At 50.9% G+C, this 18,607-nt stretch overlaps 1 protein-coding gene across 1 annotated transcript; it reads right to left on the bottom strand.

Moving 5' to 3' along the window:
• Positions 1-642: 642 nt before the first annotated feature.
• washc4 (WASH complex subunit 4) lies at positions 643-17,364 on the bottom strand. Its single transcript, XM_067235078.1, is given in 34 exon segments — positions 643-2,236; positions 2,680-2,776; positions 3,145-3,341; positions 3,449-3,545; positions 3,714-3,861; positions 3,945-4,031; positions 5,207-5,273; positions 6,229-6,337; positions 6,813-6,938; positions 6,940-6,948; positions 8,341-8,445; positions 8,550-8,624; positions 9,342-9,496; positions 9,787-9,955; positions 10,175-10,291; positions 10,687-10,792; positions 10,945-11,024; positions 11,360-11,506; positions 11,713-11,820; positions 12,461-12,586; positions 12,719-12,845; positions 13,183-13,343; positions 13,536-13,663; positions 13,795-13,918; positions 14,385-14,505; positions 14,598-14,701; positions 14,849-14,891; positions 14,974-15,056; positions 15,360-15,427; positions 15,533-15,578; positions 15,806-15,871; positions 16,393-16,446; positions 16,552-16,691; positions 17,273-17,364. Coding segments are annotated over 34 exon segments (3,522 nt in total). The 5' UTR covers positions 17,334-17,364; the 3' UTR covers positions 643-2,165.
• Positions 17,365-18,607: the final 1,243 nt, after the last annotated feature.

The following is an 18,607-nucleotide window of genomic DNA, read 5'->3' as shown; positions in this document are numbered from 1 at the left end:
AGAACACACTGGTGAGGTGCATGCTGGGGGACTCAGTCAGACTGGACTCGGGTGGTTGTCTCACATGCAGGGGTCAAACCCAGTAGCGTGGTATCAGAACAACCTGCACAACTACAGAACTGTGCAAACATCTTAGGAACAAATCACTTTTTAAAAAGCAGAAATGCTTTAAGAAATAACACAATGAAAATATTTTCCCAACTTTGCACTTTCACACTGCCACACAAATACAGAAGACTTCATTTTCATGGAGAAAAGAAACATGGGGTGCTTGAGACTTAAGATACACAGTACTGAATGTCGTTTACAACGATAGTAGCTTTTATAGGTTATAGGGGTGGGAATCTTTTGGTACCTCACGATTCGAATCGATTCAGGGTCACAAATCGATAAAAAAAATGTATTCAAGATACTCAAAAGAAAATATTTTTTACATTTGTGAATCGTTAGAAGACTGAATTGCGAGTCAATTGTGAATCGATTTTTCCCCCACCCCTAATAGGTTAGGCTATTATTATGACAGGTTTTGATCATGCTTTACAGGTTTAGATCTTAGGATAGTGTAGAGGAGCAGGACCATAGAACACCTATTTTCCAGTCCTTGTTACAAAATGACAAACTTCAAACTTGGTGTTGCCTGGTAGGTAATTTACAATGAAACCTTTATTTTTTTTTTAACATAGTTTATTTAAAACTATTTATTAATACATTTAAATGTTTACTACACACCACTTAACACTCACAAATGCCTTAGATTTAGAAAAAGTAAATATAAAACAACAGTACAGGGTCTTACATCTGATTAGCGGTGAGAACGACTTGAAGCACGGGGGAATCAGAACGCACATCATATAGTCAGTTCAAACCTGAAACGATACAGATCTTCATCACTGGTCTAGTACAGGTCTCCATCTGATCTCTGGATGAATAATCAGAACTCAACCAGTGAGCCAACGGGGCCAATCACACAGCGATTTAGTCCAAGTTACCGTGAAATTACATAATTTCCAGATCAAGTTTGAAATTAAATTAACCATCACCCACATATCTGATTCCAAAGTTCTGCCAACAAAGGCGGATTATGACTTGAGCATGTTTATAGACCCTGCTTTATCACTTAACAGTTAAATATGAAACACTGTACTCAACAAGGCACGAAAGCAAAGACAATGTCATAAGTAGACTTCTGATATCCAGTTAAAAAATGTTCGTATCCATCTTAAAGGGCATTATTTCATCAGGACCGACGTGTTAACCCAAGTGGGACACACAACCAGCGCTGGCAGGATATTATGGAACGACATTTTGACTTAACGTGTTATTCCATTATGATGTCACTTAATGTCATGCATACACAAGTATACTTCAATAAATCATAACCAGATGAAAAGGGTCCTGGCCTTGACAGGAAGTAAGACATGAGGTATTTAGTAGACGGTAACAAGATGGCACACAATCTAAACATTCATGAAATCTTTATGATTAAACCGCAAAGCCTCTTGTCAGAGAAACAAGCCAGCAGGTTAGGGCTGCTCACGACAGCGGAATCAGGATCAATAACACATGCTCGCACACACACACACACACGTGCACACACACAGATATAAACAGTGCGCAGTGAAGGTCTGGTGTGCATCCAAAAAAGACGCACACTCTCATCGTCGTCTGAATCCCAGAGGTGGAGAACTTTCCATGCTGCCTGCAAGTCAACCCAGGACTACTGAGCATAACCTGGATTTCAAATTCTCATTCACTGATTTGAGAAAGAAGAAGAAAAAAAGGAATATCTAACTGCGCCGCCTGGCCAGCAGCACACTGAGGAGTTCTTGAGTCACTGCTGTCATTCAGAGGGTGGTCATGTGATGCTGTGATGACACAGAACCAGAAACACACGGAACGAGTCAACATGGTTCTAGAACAGTCTCAGAGTTCCAGAACAGTCTTTCTGTGTTCCAGAACACTGTGTCTCGGTTCCAGAACAGTCTCTTGGTTCTAGAACACAGTGTCTCTCAGACACGCTGGCGGTTGCTGGAGATCCCAACGTGAGACAGCCGACGTCAGCGTGCTGAACCTCCTCTCAGGTGTTTCCAGGTGTGCTCTGAAGAACTTCCTCAAGTTGTGTCACATGACTGATAACTGAACTCTGACCTGCAGCCTCTGGCGGGTCACTTCCCCGCAGAGTCAGAGGGGGAGGAGCCATCAGAGGAGGGTCCAGCTCTTAGCTTACCAGCAGCATCTGCTAGGACAGAAGATCAGCAGGATTAGAAATGCTGGTCACAGTTCTACGGTCGCACTGACCGTTCCAGGGTTCAGGCCAGCACAACTGTTTGCATTTTCACTCATAAGATGTCAGTGTCTCACATGCAAGCTTTGGCGCTCTAAGAGTCGTACTGTAAACACTTCACACCCCCTCCCTCACCCCTCCCCTGGACCCCCTCCCTCACCCCCCCCCCCTCACCCCCTCCCTGAGCCCCTCACCCCCCCCCTGACCCCCTCCCTGAGCCCCTCCCTCATCCCCTCCCTGAGCCCCTCCCTCACCCCTGACCCCCTCCCTCAACCCCTCCCTCAACCCCTCCCTGAGCCCCTCCCTCACCCCTCACCCCCTCCCTCACCCCCTCCCTGAGCCCCTCCCTGAGCCCCTCCCTCACCCCCTCCCTGAGCACCTCCCTCATCCCTGACCTTTGTCCTTCTTCTCCTGTGTCTCCTCTGCGGCCGTCTTGTCAGCTCTGAAGAAGATGCGTGCGCTGCTCAGGGAGAAGTGCAGCAGCTCAAACTCCTGCAGGACAGCAAGGTCACAACACGTCATGCTTCATCAAGGTCGAGGTCTAAGGTCAAGGGTCGTCAAGGTCAAGTTCGCACACTGATAGAAGTTGCTCAAATTGAAATGCTCAACTTCCTCCAGGCTTCAGTTTTTTTTAAGAACACAAATATAAAAAAATTAACAACAGTATATATAAAACCAAGAGTGACACATTCACGATTTTCCATCCACAGCAGGTTACCGTGGTAATGGCAGCCCTTGAAATCAATACCGTCGAACTTGCGAAACGGGCGGACAGACAAATCTCCCGCTTGAGGTTCATGGTCTGCATACCTGCAGGTACACATCCAGCCTCTTCTGGGTGAGGTTCATGGTCTGCCTACCTGCAGGTACACATCCAGCCTCTTCTGGGTGAGGTTCATGGTCTGCAGCAGCTTCTCGTCTTGGCTGGTGGCCTGGACACTCTGCTCCTTCACCACGGCGTTCATCTCCTTCAGGTACTTTTCCCTGACCGCCTGGAACCAGTGCAGTGAGTCAAACTCCAGGTACTGGTCCAGGAGCTTGAGGATGTACGCCACTCCTGGGGGAGGAGGGGGGGACGGGACAGACGGCAGACAGTGATTTTTAGGAATCGACTTCTCAGACATTTAGGAGGATTGAGGTTCAGGGCCCCACGTCCCGGCGTACCCATGGCGAAGCCGTCGTCCGTGAAGGATGCTCCCCCTTTGTTCTTCTTGTTGAGCTTCTCCTTGCAGCCGATGGAATGTTCCACGAAGTTCACCGTCTGGAGAACACAACGTTACAGTTAGGGGTCAGACTCTGGCGCTGGAGACCAGAGGGAGATAATATCGTCTGTCTGAAAATATCTGTGTGTGTGTGTGTGTGTGTGTGTGTGTGTGTGTGTGTGTGTGTGTGTGTGTGTTAGAGTAAAAGTGAAAAGAGAGAGACTGACCAGTGGAGGTACGATCATATAGAAGTTCCTCAGGTGCATGTTCTTGGCACTGCGGAACTCCGGGGCAAACACTCCCACCAACATCTTAAAATACTCAGTCCCCTCAGCTGAGTTACTGGTCAGGTCTCCTAGCACGCTGTCCAGCAGGCTGCAACACACACACACACACCTTTGACTGTCCCGTTCCTCTAACACACAGCGAAGGCTCTAGCTCATGTGGCGGTGGCGTACCTGGCAGCCTTCTGTGTCTCCTCAGACAGGCCCTCCTCCTTCACCAGCTCCTCAAAGTTCACTATGTCCTCCAGGTCAGGCACAAACCTGCCAACCACAGCCCCCATCACACACTGGTTAGATACAGACTCACCCCAGCCCCGTCACACACTGGTTAGATACACACTCACCCCAGCCCCCATCACACACTGGTTAGATACAGACTCACCCCAGCCCCGTCACACACTGGTTAGATACACACTCACCCCAGCCCCGTCACACACTGGTTAGATACAGACTCACCCCAGCCCCGTCACACACTGGTTAGATACAGACTCACCCCAGCCCCGTCACACACTGGTTAGATACAGACTCACCCCAGCCCCATCACACACTGGTTAGATACAGACTCACCCCAGCCCCGTCAAACACTGGTTAGATACAGACTCACCCCAGCCCCGTCACACACTGGTTAGATACACACTCACCCCAGCCCCGTCACACACTGGTTAGATACAGACTCACCCCAGCCCCGTCACACACTGGTTAGATACACACTCACCCCAGCCCCGTCACACACTGGTTAGATACACACTCACCCCAGCCCCGTCACACACTGGTTAGATACAGACTCACCCCAGCCCCGTCACACACTGGTTAGATACAGACTCACCCCAGCCCCGTCACACACTGGTTAGATACAGACTCACCCCAGCCCCGTCACACACTGGTTAGATACAGACTCACCCCAGCCCCGTCACACACTGGTTAGATACAGACTCACCCCAGCCCCGTCACACGCTGGTTAGATACACACTCACCCCAGCCCCGTCACACACTGGTTAGATACACACTCACCCCAGCCCCATCACACACTGGTTAGATACACACTCACCCCAGCCCCATCACACACTGGTTAGATACACACTCACCCCAGCCCCATCACACACTGGTTAGATACACACTCACCCCAGCCCCATCACACACTGGTTAGATACACACTCACCCCAGCCCCATCACACACTGGTTAGATACACACTCACCCCAGCCCCATCACACACTGGTTAGATACACACTCACCCCAGCCCCATCACACACTGGTTAGATACACACTCACCCCAGCCCCGTCACACACTGGTTAGATACACACTCACCCCAGCCCCATCACACACTGGTTAGATACACACTCACCCCAGCCCCATCACACACTGGTTAGATACACACTCACCCCAGCCCCATCACACACTGGTTAGATACAGACCCTTCAGACAGAGCTGCCGTACCTGATGGCACTGCTGCAGCAATGCAGTCCTCCTGACCGGATCATTCTCACGTAGCCCATAGCATTACCTGAGGGAGGAGGGACCACCAGGGGGGGAGGAGAGAGGGGCGCGGGGTGGAGGAGGAGAGAGGAGGGGAGGAGGAGAGAGGGGCGTGTGGTGGAGGAGGGACAGGAGAGGAGGAGAGAGGGGCGTGGGGTGGAGGAGAGAGAGGAGGGGAGGAGGAGAGAGGGGCGTGGGGTGGAGGAGGAGAGAGGAGGGGAGGAGGAGAGAGGGGCGTGGGGGGGAGGAGGGAGAGGAGGGGAGGAGGAGAGAGGGGCGTGTGGTGGAGGGAGAGGAGAGGAGGGGGGGAGGAGAGAGGGGCGTGTGGTGGAGGAGGGACAGGAGAGGAGGAGAGAGGGGCGTGGGGTTGAGGAGGGAGAGGAGAGGAGGAGGAGAGAGGGGCGTGGGGTGGAGGAGAGAGAGGAGGGGAGGAGGAGAGAGGGGCGTGGGGTGGAGGAGGGAGAGGAGAGGAGGAGGAGAGAGGGGCGTGTGGTGGAGGAGGGACAGGAGAGGAGGAGGAGAGAGGGGCGCGGGGTGGAGGAGAGAGAGGAGAGGAGGAGGAGAGAGGGGCGCGGGGTGGAGGAGGGACCACAGGGGGAGGAGAGAGGGGCGTGGGGTGGAGGAGGGACCACAGGGGGAGGAGAGAGGGGCGTGGGGTGGAGGAGGGAGAGGAGAGGAGGGGAGGAGGAGAGAGGGGCGTGTGGTGGAGGAGGGACAGGAGAGGAGGAGAGAGGGGCGCGGGGTGGAGGAGAGAGAGGAGAGGAGGAGGAGAGAGGGGCGTGGGGTGGAGGAGGGAGAGGAGAGGAGGGGAGGGGAGGAGGAGAGAGGGGCGTGTGGTGGAGGAGGGACAGGAGAGGAGGAGAGGAGGGGAGGGGGGGGGGGGGGAGAGAGACAGAGGTATGTGTTGATTGCATTACAAACAGGAAACCCATCTGACACCATGAATATACGTGTGTGTGTGAGTATGGGCGTGTGTGTCTCACCGATCTGGCTGATGAGCTGTCTAAACTGGTCCAGGTAACTTTGTCCCTCAGGGGTGAGGCCCAGCTTCCTGATGCCACGGTTGAACTTCTCCGCCCGCTCAAACGGGTACTGGACCGTGGTAAACACACCCACCAGCACACACACACACACACTCCGTTCAACACACAGACACCTGCAGGAGCTGGGGTCCAATCTCTGAGGTTCAGTGAGCTGAGAGACCAATCCAGACTGCGGAACCTTCTAGACTGTTACCTTCTGGTCTGACTGGTTATTCTAGACTGTTACCTTCTGGTCTGACTGGTTGTTCTAGACTGTTACCTTCTGGTCTGACTGGTTGTTCTAGACTGTTACCTTCTGGTCTGACTGGTTATTCTAGACTGTTACCTTCTGGTCTGACTGGTTGTTCTAGACTGTTACCTTCTGGTCTAACTGGTTATTATAGACTGTTACCTTCTGGTCTAACTGGTTATTATAGATTGTTACCTTCTGGTCTCACTGGTTGTTCTAGACTGTTACCTTCTGGTCTGACTGGTTGTTCTAGACTGTTACCTTCTGGTCTGACTGGTTGTTCTAGACTGTTTACCTTCTGGTCTGACTGGTCCTTTGTCTCCCTGAAGAAGCGGATGTCTTTGATGAGTCTGGACTTGATGTGCTCGTCGTACATGAACTGACTGAAGATGTAGAACTTCTTCCTGAGGAACTGGTAGGTGGAAGTTCACCTGGTGGAGGTGGAGAACCAGAGTACTAGGTGAGGTCTAGACAGTGAGGTGATGTTGTATGTTGTGTAATGTAGTGCACACACGCAGGTGATCTCTGGCAGATGCACACAGATCAAAAATCTCAACATCACTCCCCCCCCTCCCTCCCTCCTCTAAACACACGCCCCTCCTCCCTCCTCTAAACACACGCCCCTCCCTCCCTCCTCTAAACACACGCCCCTCCCTCCCTCCTCTAACCACACGCCCCTCCTCCCTCCTCTAAACACACGCCCCTCCCTCCCTCCTCTAAACACACGCCCCTCCTCCCTCCTCTAAACACACGCCCCTCCCTCCCTCCTCTAAACACACGCCCCTCCTCCCTCCTCTAAACACACGCCCCCTCCTCTCTCCTCTAAACACACGCCCCTCCCTCCCTCCTCTAAACACACGCCCCTCCCTCCCTCCTCTAAACACACGCCCCTCCTCCCTCCTCTAACATACGCCCCTCCTCCCTCCTCTAAACACACGCCCCTCCCTCCCTCCTCTAAACACACGCCCCTCCTCCCTCCTCTAAACACACGCCCCTCCCTCCCTCCTCTAAACACACGCCCCTCCTCCCTCCTCTAAACACACGCCCCTCCTCTCTCCTCTAAACACACGCCCCTCCTCCCTCCTCTAAACACACGCCCCTCCCTCCCTCCTCTAAACACAGGCCCCTCCTCCCTCCTCTAAACACACGCCCCTCCCTCCCTCCTCTAACACACGCCCCTCCTCTCTCCTCTAAACACACGCCCCTCCCTCCCTCCTCTAAACACACGCCCCCTCCTCTCTCCTCTAAACACACGCCCCTCCTCCCTCCTCTAAACACACGCCCCTCCCTCCCTCCTCTAAACATACGCCCCTCCCTCCCTCCTCTAAACACACGCCCCTCCTCCCTCCTCTAAACACACGCCCCTCCTCTCTCCTCTAAACACACGCCCCTCCCTCCCTCCTCTAAACACACGCCCCTCCTCTCTCCTCTAAACACACGCCCCTCCTCTCTCCTCTAAACACACGCCCCTCCTCCCTCCTCTAAACACACGCCCCTCCTCCCTCCTCTAAACACACGCCCCTCCCTCCCTCCTCTAAACACACGCCCCTCCTCTCTCCTCTAAACACACGCCCCTCCCTCCCTCCTCTAAACACACGCCCCTCCTCTCTCCTCTAAACACACGCCCCTCCCTCTCTCCTCTAAACACACGCCCCTCCTCTCTCCTCTAAACACACGCCCCTCCTCTCTCCTCTAAACACACGCCCCTCCTCCCTCCTCTAAACACACGCCCCTCCTCCCTCCTCTAAACACACGCCCCTCCCTCCCTCCTCTAAACACAGGCCCCTCCTCTCTCCTCTAAACACACGCCCCTCCTCTCTCACCGTGGTGTTCATGATGCCCGTGCCGTGGGTGCGGATGGAGTTGGCGATGTGTCGTATGTTGATGGTGTTCAGGTGCTTGTTGTTGCTCGTCTTCTCTATGAAGATCTGAGGGAGGAACACAGAGGAGTGTGTACAGCAGCTGTGTGTGTGTGTGTGTATTGATGTGTGTGTGTGTGTGTGGGGGGGGGGGGGGGGGGGGGGTGGGTTACCTGGTTGTTGAGGTTGTAGAGATAACGAGACACGAACACATGGATGTTCCTCATGATCTCCAGAACATCCAGCCCCTGGTGGAGACACGCAGGATTCAACACACACCTCGCACACACACACACACACCCTCGCACACACACACACACACACACCTCGCACACACACACACACACACACCTCGCACACACACACACACACACACCTCGCACACACACACACACACACACACACCTCGCACACACACACACACACACACACACACACACCTCGCACACACACACACACACACACACCTCGCACACACACACACACACACACCTCGCACACACACACACACACACACCTCGCACACACACACACACACACACACACACCTCGCACACACACCCACACACACACACACACCTCGCACACACACACACACACCTCGCACACACACACACACACACACACCTCGCACACACACACACACACACACCTCGCACACACACACACACACACACCTCGCACACACACACACACACACACCTCGCACACACACACACACACCTCGCACACACACACACACACACACCTCGCACACACACACACACACACACCTCGCACACACACACACACACACCTCGCACACACACACACACACCTCGCACACACACGCCTAACAAACACACACACACCTCGCACACAGGCCTAACACACACACAGCGCAAACACACACACACCTCGTCAACACACACCTCGCCAACACACACCTCGCCAACACACACCTAACACACCTCACAAACACACACCTGTTCCAGGGTCTGGCTTGGCAGGTGAGCCTCCGTCATCACCAGGCCGTAGCGCTGGGTTGCCAGGTTCCTCATCTCACTGTAGGTGGCCCAGTCATGCAGGGCCACGGTAGTCAGGTTGTAGAAGGTCTTATCCAGGTAGTGGGTCACGTAGGCTGGAAACACACTCAGCTTGGTTATCCTGGTGGGGCCCGACCATTTGCTCCCATTCAAACCGGTGTTATTATCTCTAACCACTAACCTTAACCTTTAATGTAATTCTAACCGCTAAACTCCCTGACAAAACATTTGCAGTTATGGGGCGCAGCAAAAGGGCTCCACAAGGTCAAGTTTGTCCTGGTTAACTATACTTGTGAGGACATTTGGTCCCTACAAGGGAGCTTAAACAAGGTGACACACACACACACACAGTCAGGTGAGCAGCCAGGTGTGCAGGGCAGCGTACCTTTGATGTGGATGAAGCGGTTGAAAAAGCGGACGGGTTTGAGGGAGAACAGCTGTGCCAGGTCCTTCATGCCCACCTTGAAGGGGTTCCTGTCGTCCAGCTTCAGGTGAGTGTGCACCGACAGACGCAGGTCTTTCTCTATCTCCTTACACAGCTTATCAAGCAGGTGCTGCGAGGGGGGGAAGGGTGGAGCGAGGGGGGGAGGGTGGAGGAGAGGAGGGATGGGAGGAGGGCATCAGTAGGGGTCATGCATGCACAGACAGCAGTATTTTAATCTAGACCATCCCCCCCTTCTCCACCCACCCCCACCCCTCTCCACCGCCCCATTGCACTCCTATTTCCCCTGTCTACCTCACCCACCTGCCTCACCCACACCCACACCCCTCACCTCATTGAACACCTCCATGATCTCCTGGTCGTAGCTGTCCAGAAGCTGGTCACATGACTCCATGTGTTTGGCGTACAGCATGGTGGGTACGCTATCCCTCAGGGCACTGAACATGTACTGAGACAGGACACACACCAAACACGACCTGGTTACAGAGGAAATGGCTTGTGTGGGGTAGCAGGTAGTGTAGGGGTGTGTGGTAGGGATGTGTGTGGTAGAGTGTGGTATGGGTGTGTGTGGTCGTGTGATGTAGGGGTGTGTGATGTAGGGGTGTGTGAGGTAGGGGTGTGTGAGGTCGTGTGTGGTAGGGGTGTGTGCGGTAGTGTGTGGTACGTGTGTGTGTGGTAGGGGTGTGTGAGGTAGTGTGTGTGGTAGTGTGTGTGTGGTAGTGTGTGGTAGGGGTGTGTGTGGTAGTGTGTGGTAGGTGTGTGTGAGGTAGTGTGTGCTACGTGTGTGTGTGGTAGTGTGTGGTAGGGGTGTGTGGGGTAGTGGAACCCTAAGCCGGGGCGTACATGTATGCGAGCAGCGTCCACTGCGTTGTCGTACACGTCGTCCAGGTAGATGGGGAACACTGCTCTGTGCCAGTACAGGAAGCTGCAGTCACACTGAACTTTGACCCTGCGGAGCGTGACAGCAACACTGCAGTTCACACTCAGGAACACTCATAAGACAGTGAACATGTTCATCTGTAAAAGACTTCTTTCAATATGCATTATTCTGGAAATGTAGTAATCTGTGTGTGTGTGTGTGTGTGTGTGTGCTCCTCTAACCTCTCCCTCAGCTCGCTGATCAGGTCCAGCTTCTTCAGGCCCAGCTGCAGAGGAAGCAACTCCTCGTCCTTGAAGGTTTTCTGTGAGGGAACAGGAAGTCTCTCTCTGTCAGAGCAGGAAGTCTCTGACAGAACAGGAAGTCTCTCTGACAGAGCAGGAAGTCTCTGACAGAACAAGAAGTCTCTCTGACAGAACAGGAAGTCTCTCTGTCAGAACAGGAAGTCTCTCTGTCAGAGCAGGAAGTCTCTCTGTCAGAACAGGAAGTCTCTCTGTCAGAACAGGAAGTCTCTCTGTCAGAACAGGAAGTGTCTCTGTCAGAGCAGGAAGTCTCTCTGTCAGAACGGTGCTGTGGACATTGGGAGGTGCTGTGTTTCAGAGTGCAGCAGAGCGGCTGAGTGACAGGGCGTCTCCTCACCATCTGTGTTCCCACGCTCAGGGCCAGAGCCACCACCAGGCGGCGCTCTTTAGTGCTGGGCCCGTTCAGGGCGTTCTCTGCCAGGACCAGGGAGGACAGCACGTCCAGGCGCTGCTCGCTGTACTTCTTATCCGACACCACGCGCTTCTGCAGGGGACAGGAAACACAGGGAATCATTCTGTGGGGGTGTTGGGTGTTCCTGGGTATGTCAGTGTGCTGGCGGTGTGAGTTAGTGTGCTGGCGGTGTGTGTTAGTGTAATAGTAGTGTGTGTTAGTGTAATAGTAGTGTGTGTTAGTGTGAGTTAGTGTGTGTTAGTGTGAGTTAGTGTGCTGGCGGTGAGTCCAGGCGGTACCTTGGCGATGGCGATGGCGTGCAGGGCCTGGGACTGCAGCTGCTGGGTGATGTGGGAGACTGAGTCGGCCACCACCATGGACCGCCGGTGGAACATGTGCTCCACTGCCTGCACAGGAAATGATATCACATGTCTGTGTTTAGGGGCATCTTTGGGACAATTCTGTTAACATCAAACATCTCCCCTTCACTTGATCAGTCCGACCTACACAGTTTTTTCAGTTTTTCTGGAACCGAAAAGTCGTAGTTTCCCATTTTAGAGTAACTCACTCAGAGCTCAGAGTTAGGCTCAGAGTTTGTTAAACCCGCTACCTGGAACACCCCCCTGGTGAGGATGATAGGGAACGTTTGTCCTGAGGCTTCTGATCACCCTGTGGGGCAGCTTACCCCACAAAAGGTGGGCATTTTCTACATCCTCCCAATTAAGACTTATGACCTAAGGGTGTAGTACTTCAAAGGGTCAGTTGGAGACTTAGAGTATGCGTATTGAATCAGCTGGTTGACATTTTCCTGTTAAGACATCCATTGTTTACATCCCTTGTGTTTACATCCGGTATCACGTGGCTGTTACGTTTCCTCCAGCAGATCAGTCACAAAGATCTTTGTTCAAGTACTTTTCGGTATCGATTAAATAATGTATTAATACTGCATCTTGACTATTTGAGCATACAGTGTCTACAGAATTCTTCCATTACACACACACACATTAACGATAAACAAACATTGACGATATACACACACACACTAACCTTGAGAAGCTCCACTAGCCTGCAGAGAGCTTTGACAGAGGTCTTGGTCATGGGCCGCTGCATGGACATGTACAGGTTCATGGTGGTCTTGATGATGGTGCTGATACTGTAGGCATACAGGATGCCCTGGGGACCAACACAGCATCAGGACTCTCATCCATCCCTCCCTCTATCCCTCCCACCATCCATCCCTCCCTCCATCCCACCATCCATCCCTCCCTCCATCCAGCCAGCCCTGTCCCTCCCTCCCCTTCTCACCTGGACAAAGATGTTGCATCGCCCGCTCAGGTCCTCTGCCAGCCTGTCGCTACGCTGCTCCTTAGACAAGATGGCCTCCATCTTCATCATCCAGGATGTCACGAACACGTAGTACGACTGAACGTCCCTGGAAGTCAGACCGGAGTCATGGACTCACTAGGACACCAGTACAGATGGCAGAACTACATTCTTCTGCAATGGTTCTTCATTTATAATAATATTATTTTATTATTATTATTCATAACGTTAAGAGATTGATTAGTTGGTTGCTAGACTGGTAAAGCAGTGGACTACAGATCAGGAGTTCACAGGTTTGAATCCCCGTGTTTGCCTGGATGACAGAGTGAGCTGGGTCCCAGCTGACTGGATGACAGAGTGAGCTGGGTCCCAGCTGACTGGATGACAGAGTGAGCTGGGTCCCAGCTGACTGGATGACAGAGTGAGCTGGGTCCCAGCTGACTGACTTGGTGAGTGTCTGGGCCTTGTGCTGGAGGAAGGCGTCTCTCTGCGCTCTGATGGCCTGCAGGCTCTTCCTGTCCATCAGCTTGGCGGCGGCGGGGACCTTAGCGATGAGGAAGGCGTCTGGGAACCAGATGATGTTGGCGGTCAAGGTGACAGCAGGAACCTGGGAGAGGTAGGAACACACACACACCTGAGGAATTCCGCTGCCTGATGCACCATGTGTACTCTGTGTGTGTACTGTATATGTGTGTTTGTACTGTTTGTGTGTGTGTGTGTGTGCACTGTACGTGTGTGTCGTAAAAGGAGGAGAAAAAGAAAAAAGTGAGAGAGGAAGAGAGGAGTCACCCTGGTGTACCTTTTTACAGACGTCTAGCAGAGCCTTGTAGAGCTTCTTGTCTATCGTCCTGAAGATGTGAAAGTGAAGCACAAAGAGACCACACACTCCCGCGTACTTATCCCTCTGGTCGATCTCTGAGGGCTCGCCTGGAACACACACACCACAAACACACACCACAAACACAGCGGTCAACATTCAGAGGCTGAAACAGACTGTTGTCACAGGACAGCTCATGACACGAACATCAGTGCTCCTCCTGTTGAGGACGTGTTCTCACCGATCTTGGACTCGACGTTGGTGAAGATGGTGCGGATGTTGAGGGAAAACTCCTCTGCAAAGGCGCTGTTCTTCGACACGCAAACTCCTTCTCCTGGGTCGTCAAACCTCTGCTCCACACACGCCTGTCACACACACACACGCACAGGGTCAGGAACACAGTGTCAGGATGAAAAACCTACATTGGCTACTAGAGGCCCCCTTTTGCCTCGTAAAATACTGTAAAGTTGTATTTTATGGTCTGGTAGGTGGTCTGGTTTTCTACATTTGGTTACACTCCTTGCTCCTACTGTGTTTGAGTGCTCACACACATTTACATTTACATTTAGTCATTCAGCAGACGCTCTTATCCAGAGCGACTTACAGTAAGTACAGGGACATTCTCCCCGAGGCAAGTAGGGTGAAGTGCCTTGCCCAAGGACACAACGTCATTTGGCACGGCCGGGAATCGAACTGGCAACCTTCTGATTACTAGCCCGCTTCCCTAACCGCTCAGCCACCTGACTCCCTACACACTCGTCCTAGCCTTGGTTCTGACACACAGGGGACACAAACGCTGGCTGTGGCATTCAGAAGACGTGTTCTCCACACCTGGAAGATCATGCCGTCCAGCAGCTGTCCCTCCAGCCTCAACAGCAGCTTCTCAAACGGCTTCAGCTTCTCCTCCGGGATGGAGAACTTCCCAGGGTTGTGGTGCACCGACTTCAGCAGCCTGCAGGGGGCAGTCACACCACGCATCATTCAGCACTGCCCTCAACCTCCACATGTGTGTCATTGTGTCATTGTGTGTGTGTGTGTGTGTACCTCTTGTACATCTTCCAGTGGTCTTTCAGGGTGGTGTGGTTCTCCATGATCTCATCCAGCGTGAGCAGAACCACCAGCAACTCTCCCAGGTGCTCATACACAGTCTGCACACACAGGCACGCAGGCAGGCAGGCACACACAAACACACACACACAGGCACACACGCAGGCAGGCACGCACACACACACATCAAAACTATTGCATGGGAGAGAAATGATATGAAAAGTGGAGGAAAAGAAAACAGCAAATACCTGAAAATGAACCCCTGAAGACTCGATGATTTTGGTTGCACCCCTACCGATAGAAGAGAGTCAAGCAGTCAGTTCTGTGGCTTGTCTAGTTTCCAGAGCGGAAGTGACCAAACCCTGTTTCTCACTTGTTGCTGTTGTAGAGGGCCGCCAGCTGGTGAACAATGTTGACCACAACCTCGAAACACCGTGCCACAAAGCAGGACAGCTCCTGGGAAACACACACGTGGTACCACGGTGAGCACACCATCCCAACTGGGATCGTATAAAACTCACTATTCTGCCATAAACCTTCAGTACTGTGCAAAAGTCTTAGGTACAAAAAATATATATTTTCAAGTGGAGCAAAAACACTTGGAGAAATAAGTACATGAAAAGACCAAACAACATTTTCAGCAAAATTGCATTTTTTTGGACTGCGGATCACATTCAGAAGAGAAAATCCTAGACAATATTCATGTAAAAAACCTTGGGGGACCAAGACCTCTGCACAGTGTATATTCTGCCGACTGACCTGGAGGAAAGAGATGAACCTGCCCATCTGCACCTGCAGCTCCCCCTCCAGCACACTGCTGTCTGACACTGGCACAGAACACACACAGTGAGCACACCACCTAAGGTCACCACAGGGTCATGTAACCTTCCATACCAATGGAAATAAAAACACTGAGTTAAGGATATCCACACCTCCTTCACCATAGTACAGCAGACCGTTGTAGAACTTTGTTTCTGCCTACAGGGGGAGACACAGATTAGCATTAGCATTCTTCAGACAACATCAGCATTCTTCAGACAACATCAGCATTCTTCAGACAACATTAGCATTCTTCAGACAACATTAGCATTCCATCAGTAAATCACTGTCATTCCATAAGTAAATCACTAGCATTCTTCAGGGCTTTCAATTAACTGAAAACGATGCTTGACAAACAACGTAAAGCTGAAAGCTTTGTCTTTTACCTCATATTTGAGTTTCTTCACCTCGCTACAGAGCGCTGCGTAGACTGTGATGACTTTGTTCAGAACCTGAGAGGAGAAGCCAAACGTCACCTTAAAGCCAGGGTAGGTCCCGTTTCTGAGATGCACTTTTTCCCATATTTACGTCAAAAAAAACAACATTCTGATAGCAACCAATAAATATTAATTTTTTTATAGGAAATTTAAATCTATAGGATATCTGTGGGCATCGCAGGACTGTAATAAACACAACAAATCATTAAGCTCTCAATTTACCAACCCTGCCTTTAAGACATCACATTATGATCATTTGAAAAAGGGCCCTAATGTTGTTCAGGAGTATCTCATGCCCCAGCCTCCCGTGTAAGATGAGGAGTTCCTGTTTAGTATTCCAGCTACAGAGGAAGTGATTAGAGGAAGTTGGACGGTGGCCAGATCACAGTTATGGGCATTTTCAACACACTTCTCAGGTGTCATTAACACAGATTACACCAGGCGCACATTAACTGCTGAATTTATTATGATTCTCGATTCATCTCCATTCCTCTGATGCAATAATGGATTTAAGAGGGATTCTGCTTCCATCTCACCTTGTTGTCTGTTTTGATCAACTCCAACAGGGAGGACTGCTCATATGGGAGGAGCTAGAGGAGAGAAGGAAGCATCACTTGTGAGAATAGGATTACAGGTGAAGCATAAACTGTAACTGGACTGCATGTATCTGAACAGCGCCCACTGTAAATACTGACCTTCAGGGCTATGGGGTCCAAGGTGAAGTCCCACACGTCTCCTATGGAATCGTCCAGAGCATCCTCTATGCCCCTCAGGTGACGGGTGTACTCCTCCAGGAATCTTCCATAGTTCTTCAACTGCACTTCAGTGTGGATCTCTGAGGACGGAGAGCATTGACAGGATGCAACATGAGTTTGGCTACATCTGGGGAAATGCAGACGATAAACAAGATCCTTCTGAGGGATGTCAACTCTGTCGGACTTTGTATTAGCAGTGATTTCTGGCAATTTTTTCACGATAAATTCAAAAACAAGAAAATGAAACACTTGCTAATATTAGACTACTTTGAGTGAAACTAACGACGTAATTACTCTCTGTTGATGATAATTGTTGAGGCAGTTTGCTTGTTTAGCTATCCAGTTTGCTATGCTTGCTTGACACTGACAGTACTAGCTAGCATGTAAACAACCTGTAAAGCTAGCCTGTGAAAATAATTGGAATACGTCGAGCCAAGTTTTTATTTGGAAAGTGAGAAATCGACATCCAAGATTATGAAGTAAACCAGTCAGACAAACCAGGGCAGGAGTCAGCCAGTCCTAGTAGCTACCTAGGACTAGCTAGTAAGTTTGCTGTTCCTTCTGTAGTTAGCCCTAGCTATAACTTGACCGCAAAGGCATTGCGATGGTAAATCATGCATAGTAGTTGTTCAGCTCCTTACTATTTTATCCTCATACTTACTCTGAGATCCATCATCAAATCGATCAAATTCCCAATCAGGAGAAATAGTGTCCACCGCCATCGTACTGTATTCCTGCCCCACTGCACTGCGCTGGCGTTGCAGGCTAGCTAATACTTGAGAACCGCAGGTTCGGCGACAATCTGATGATTTACCTCATGACTTCACGTGATCACGCAGTCATGGGAAATGTAGTTCTTTGTCTTCTTCTTCTTTTGGTGTTATGGCAGATTGCAACTAACGTTTAAGAGTTGCATCACCGCCACCTACTGTTCGGGAATGTAAGGCAGGGTCCAACACTACCTTAAATAAACATAAAAACCGTATAAACGGAATTGTAGTTTTCAAGTGGACAAGGGTATTGTTGTCAAAGCCATGTACAATCTATACGTGTGTGTGTGTGTGTGTGTGTGTGTGTGTGTGTGAGAGAGAGAGGTAAATAAAGGCTGTGCATGTTATAGTTTGAGACAGACAAAGAGAACACAGATAGACTGAAAGAGAGGTTGTCTGTGCAAATGTGTCAAATTGAGAGAGAGAGAGATAGAGGGTGGGTGCATGCCTGAGAATGAGAGACAGGGAGAGAAAGAGAGGGAGAGAGAGAGAGAGAGAGAGAGAGAGAGAGAGAGAGAGAGAGAGAGAGAGAGAGAGAGAGAGAGAAAGAGAGAGAGAGAGAGAGAGAGAGAGAGAGAGAGAGAGAGAGAGAGGGAGAGAGAGAGAGAGAGGGAGGGAGAGAGAGAGAGAGAGGGAGGGAGGGAGAGAGAGAGGGAGGGAGGGAGATCGACTCCACAGACATGACGAGACTTCAGCCGTTCAGGAGGAGAACACAGATGGGCAGAAAAGAGAAGTGAGAGAAAAACCTTTTTTTGTCCTTTAACATTATATGTTCCCTCGCTTCAGGTAAGCAACCATATCATATTTCCTGAAGCAACTGTTTGCGTTTACTTTTTCAGGTAATACTAGATATGTTTGATGAATATATCCTGAAGAGTTACTATAGCTGATGTGTGCCTTGCTCAGTAGTCACATCTTTTTAAATCTTTCCTGAAAAGTGTTTTCCTCAAAATGTGGGACATTTAGTTAACTTCTCTGACTACAGTAATAGGTAGTCAGACTGTCTCTATGCCGCACAAAGTGCCATTATGTACGAGAGTAATGAGAGGTGGAGGAAAATGCAAACACATCTTCTCATTAGACGACTGGGCCATATGTCAGCCATGTGAGAGCCATGCTCTGGACATGCCTCCCCTGCATGCATGGCTGCTTTGTATCTAAGTGTTCAGACATCAGCTAACCTAACACATTTCTGTGTTTTCTGTTGAAATCACACCTTGGACTCA

This window comes from Osmerus mordax, chromosome 4 (genome assembly GCF_038355195.1).
Source record: "Osmerus mordax isolate fOsmMor3 chromosome 4, fOsmMor3.pri, whole genome shotgun sequence".
Classification (NCBI taxonomy): Eukaryota; Metazoa; Chordata; class Actinopteri; order Osmeriformes; family Osmeridae; genus Osmerus; species Osmerus mordax.
The sequence above is the reverse complement of the archived record's forward strand: the minus strand, read 5'-3'. Positions and strand labels throughout refer to the sequence as shown.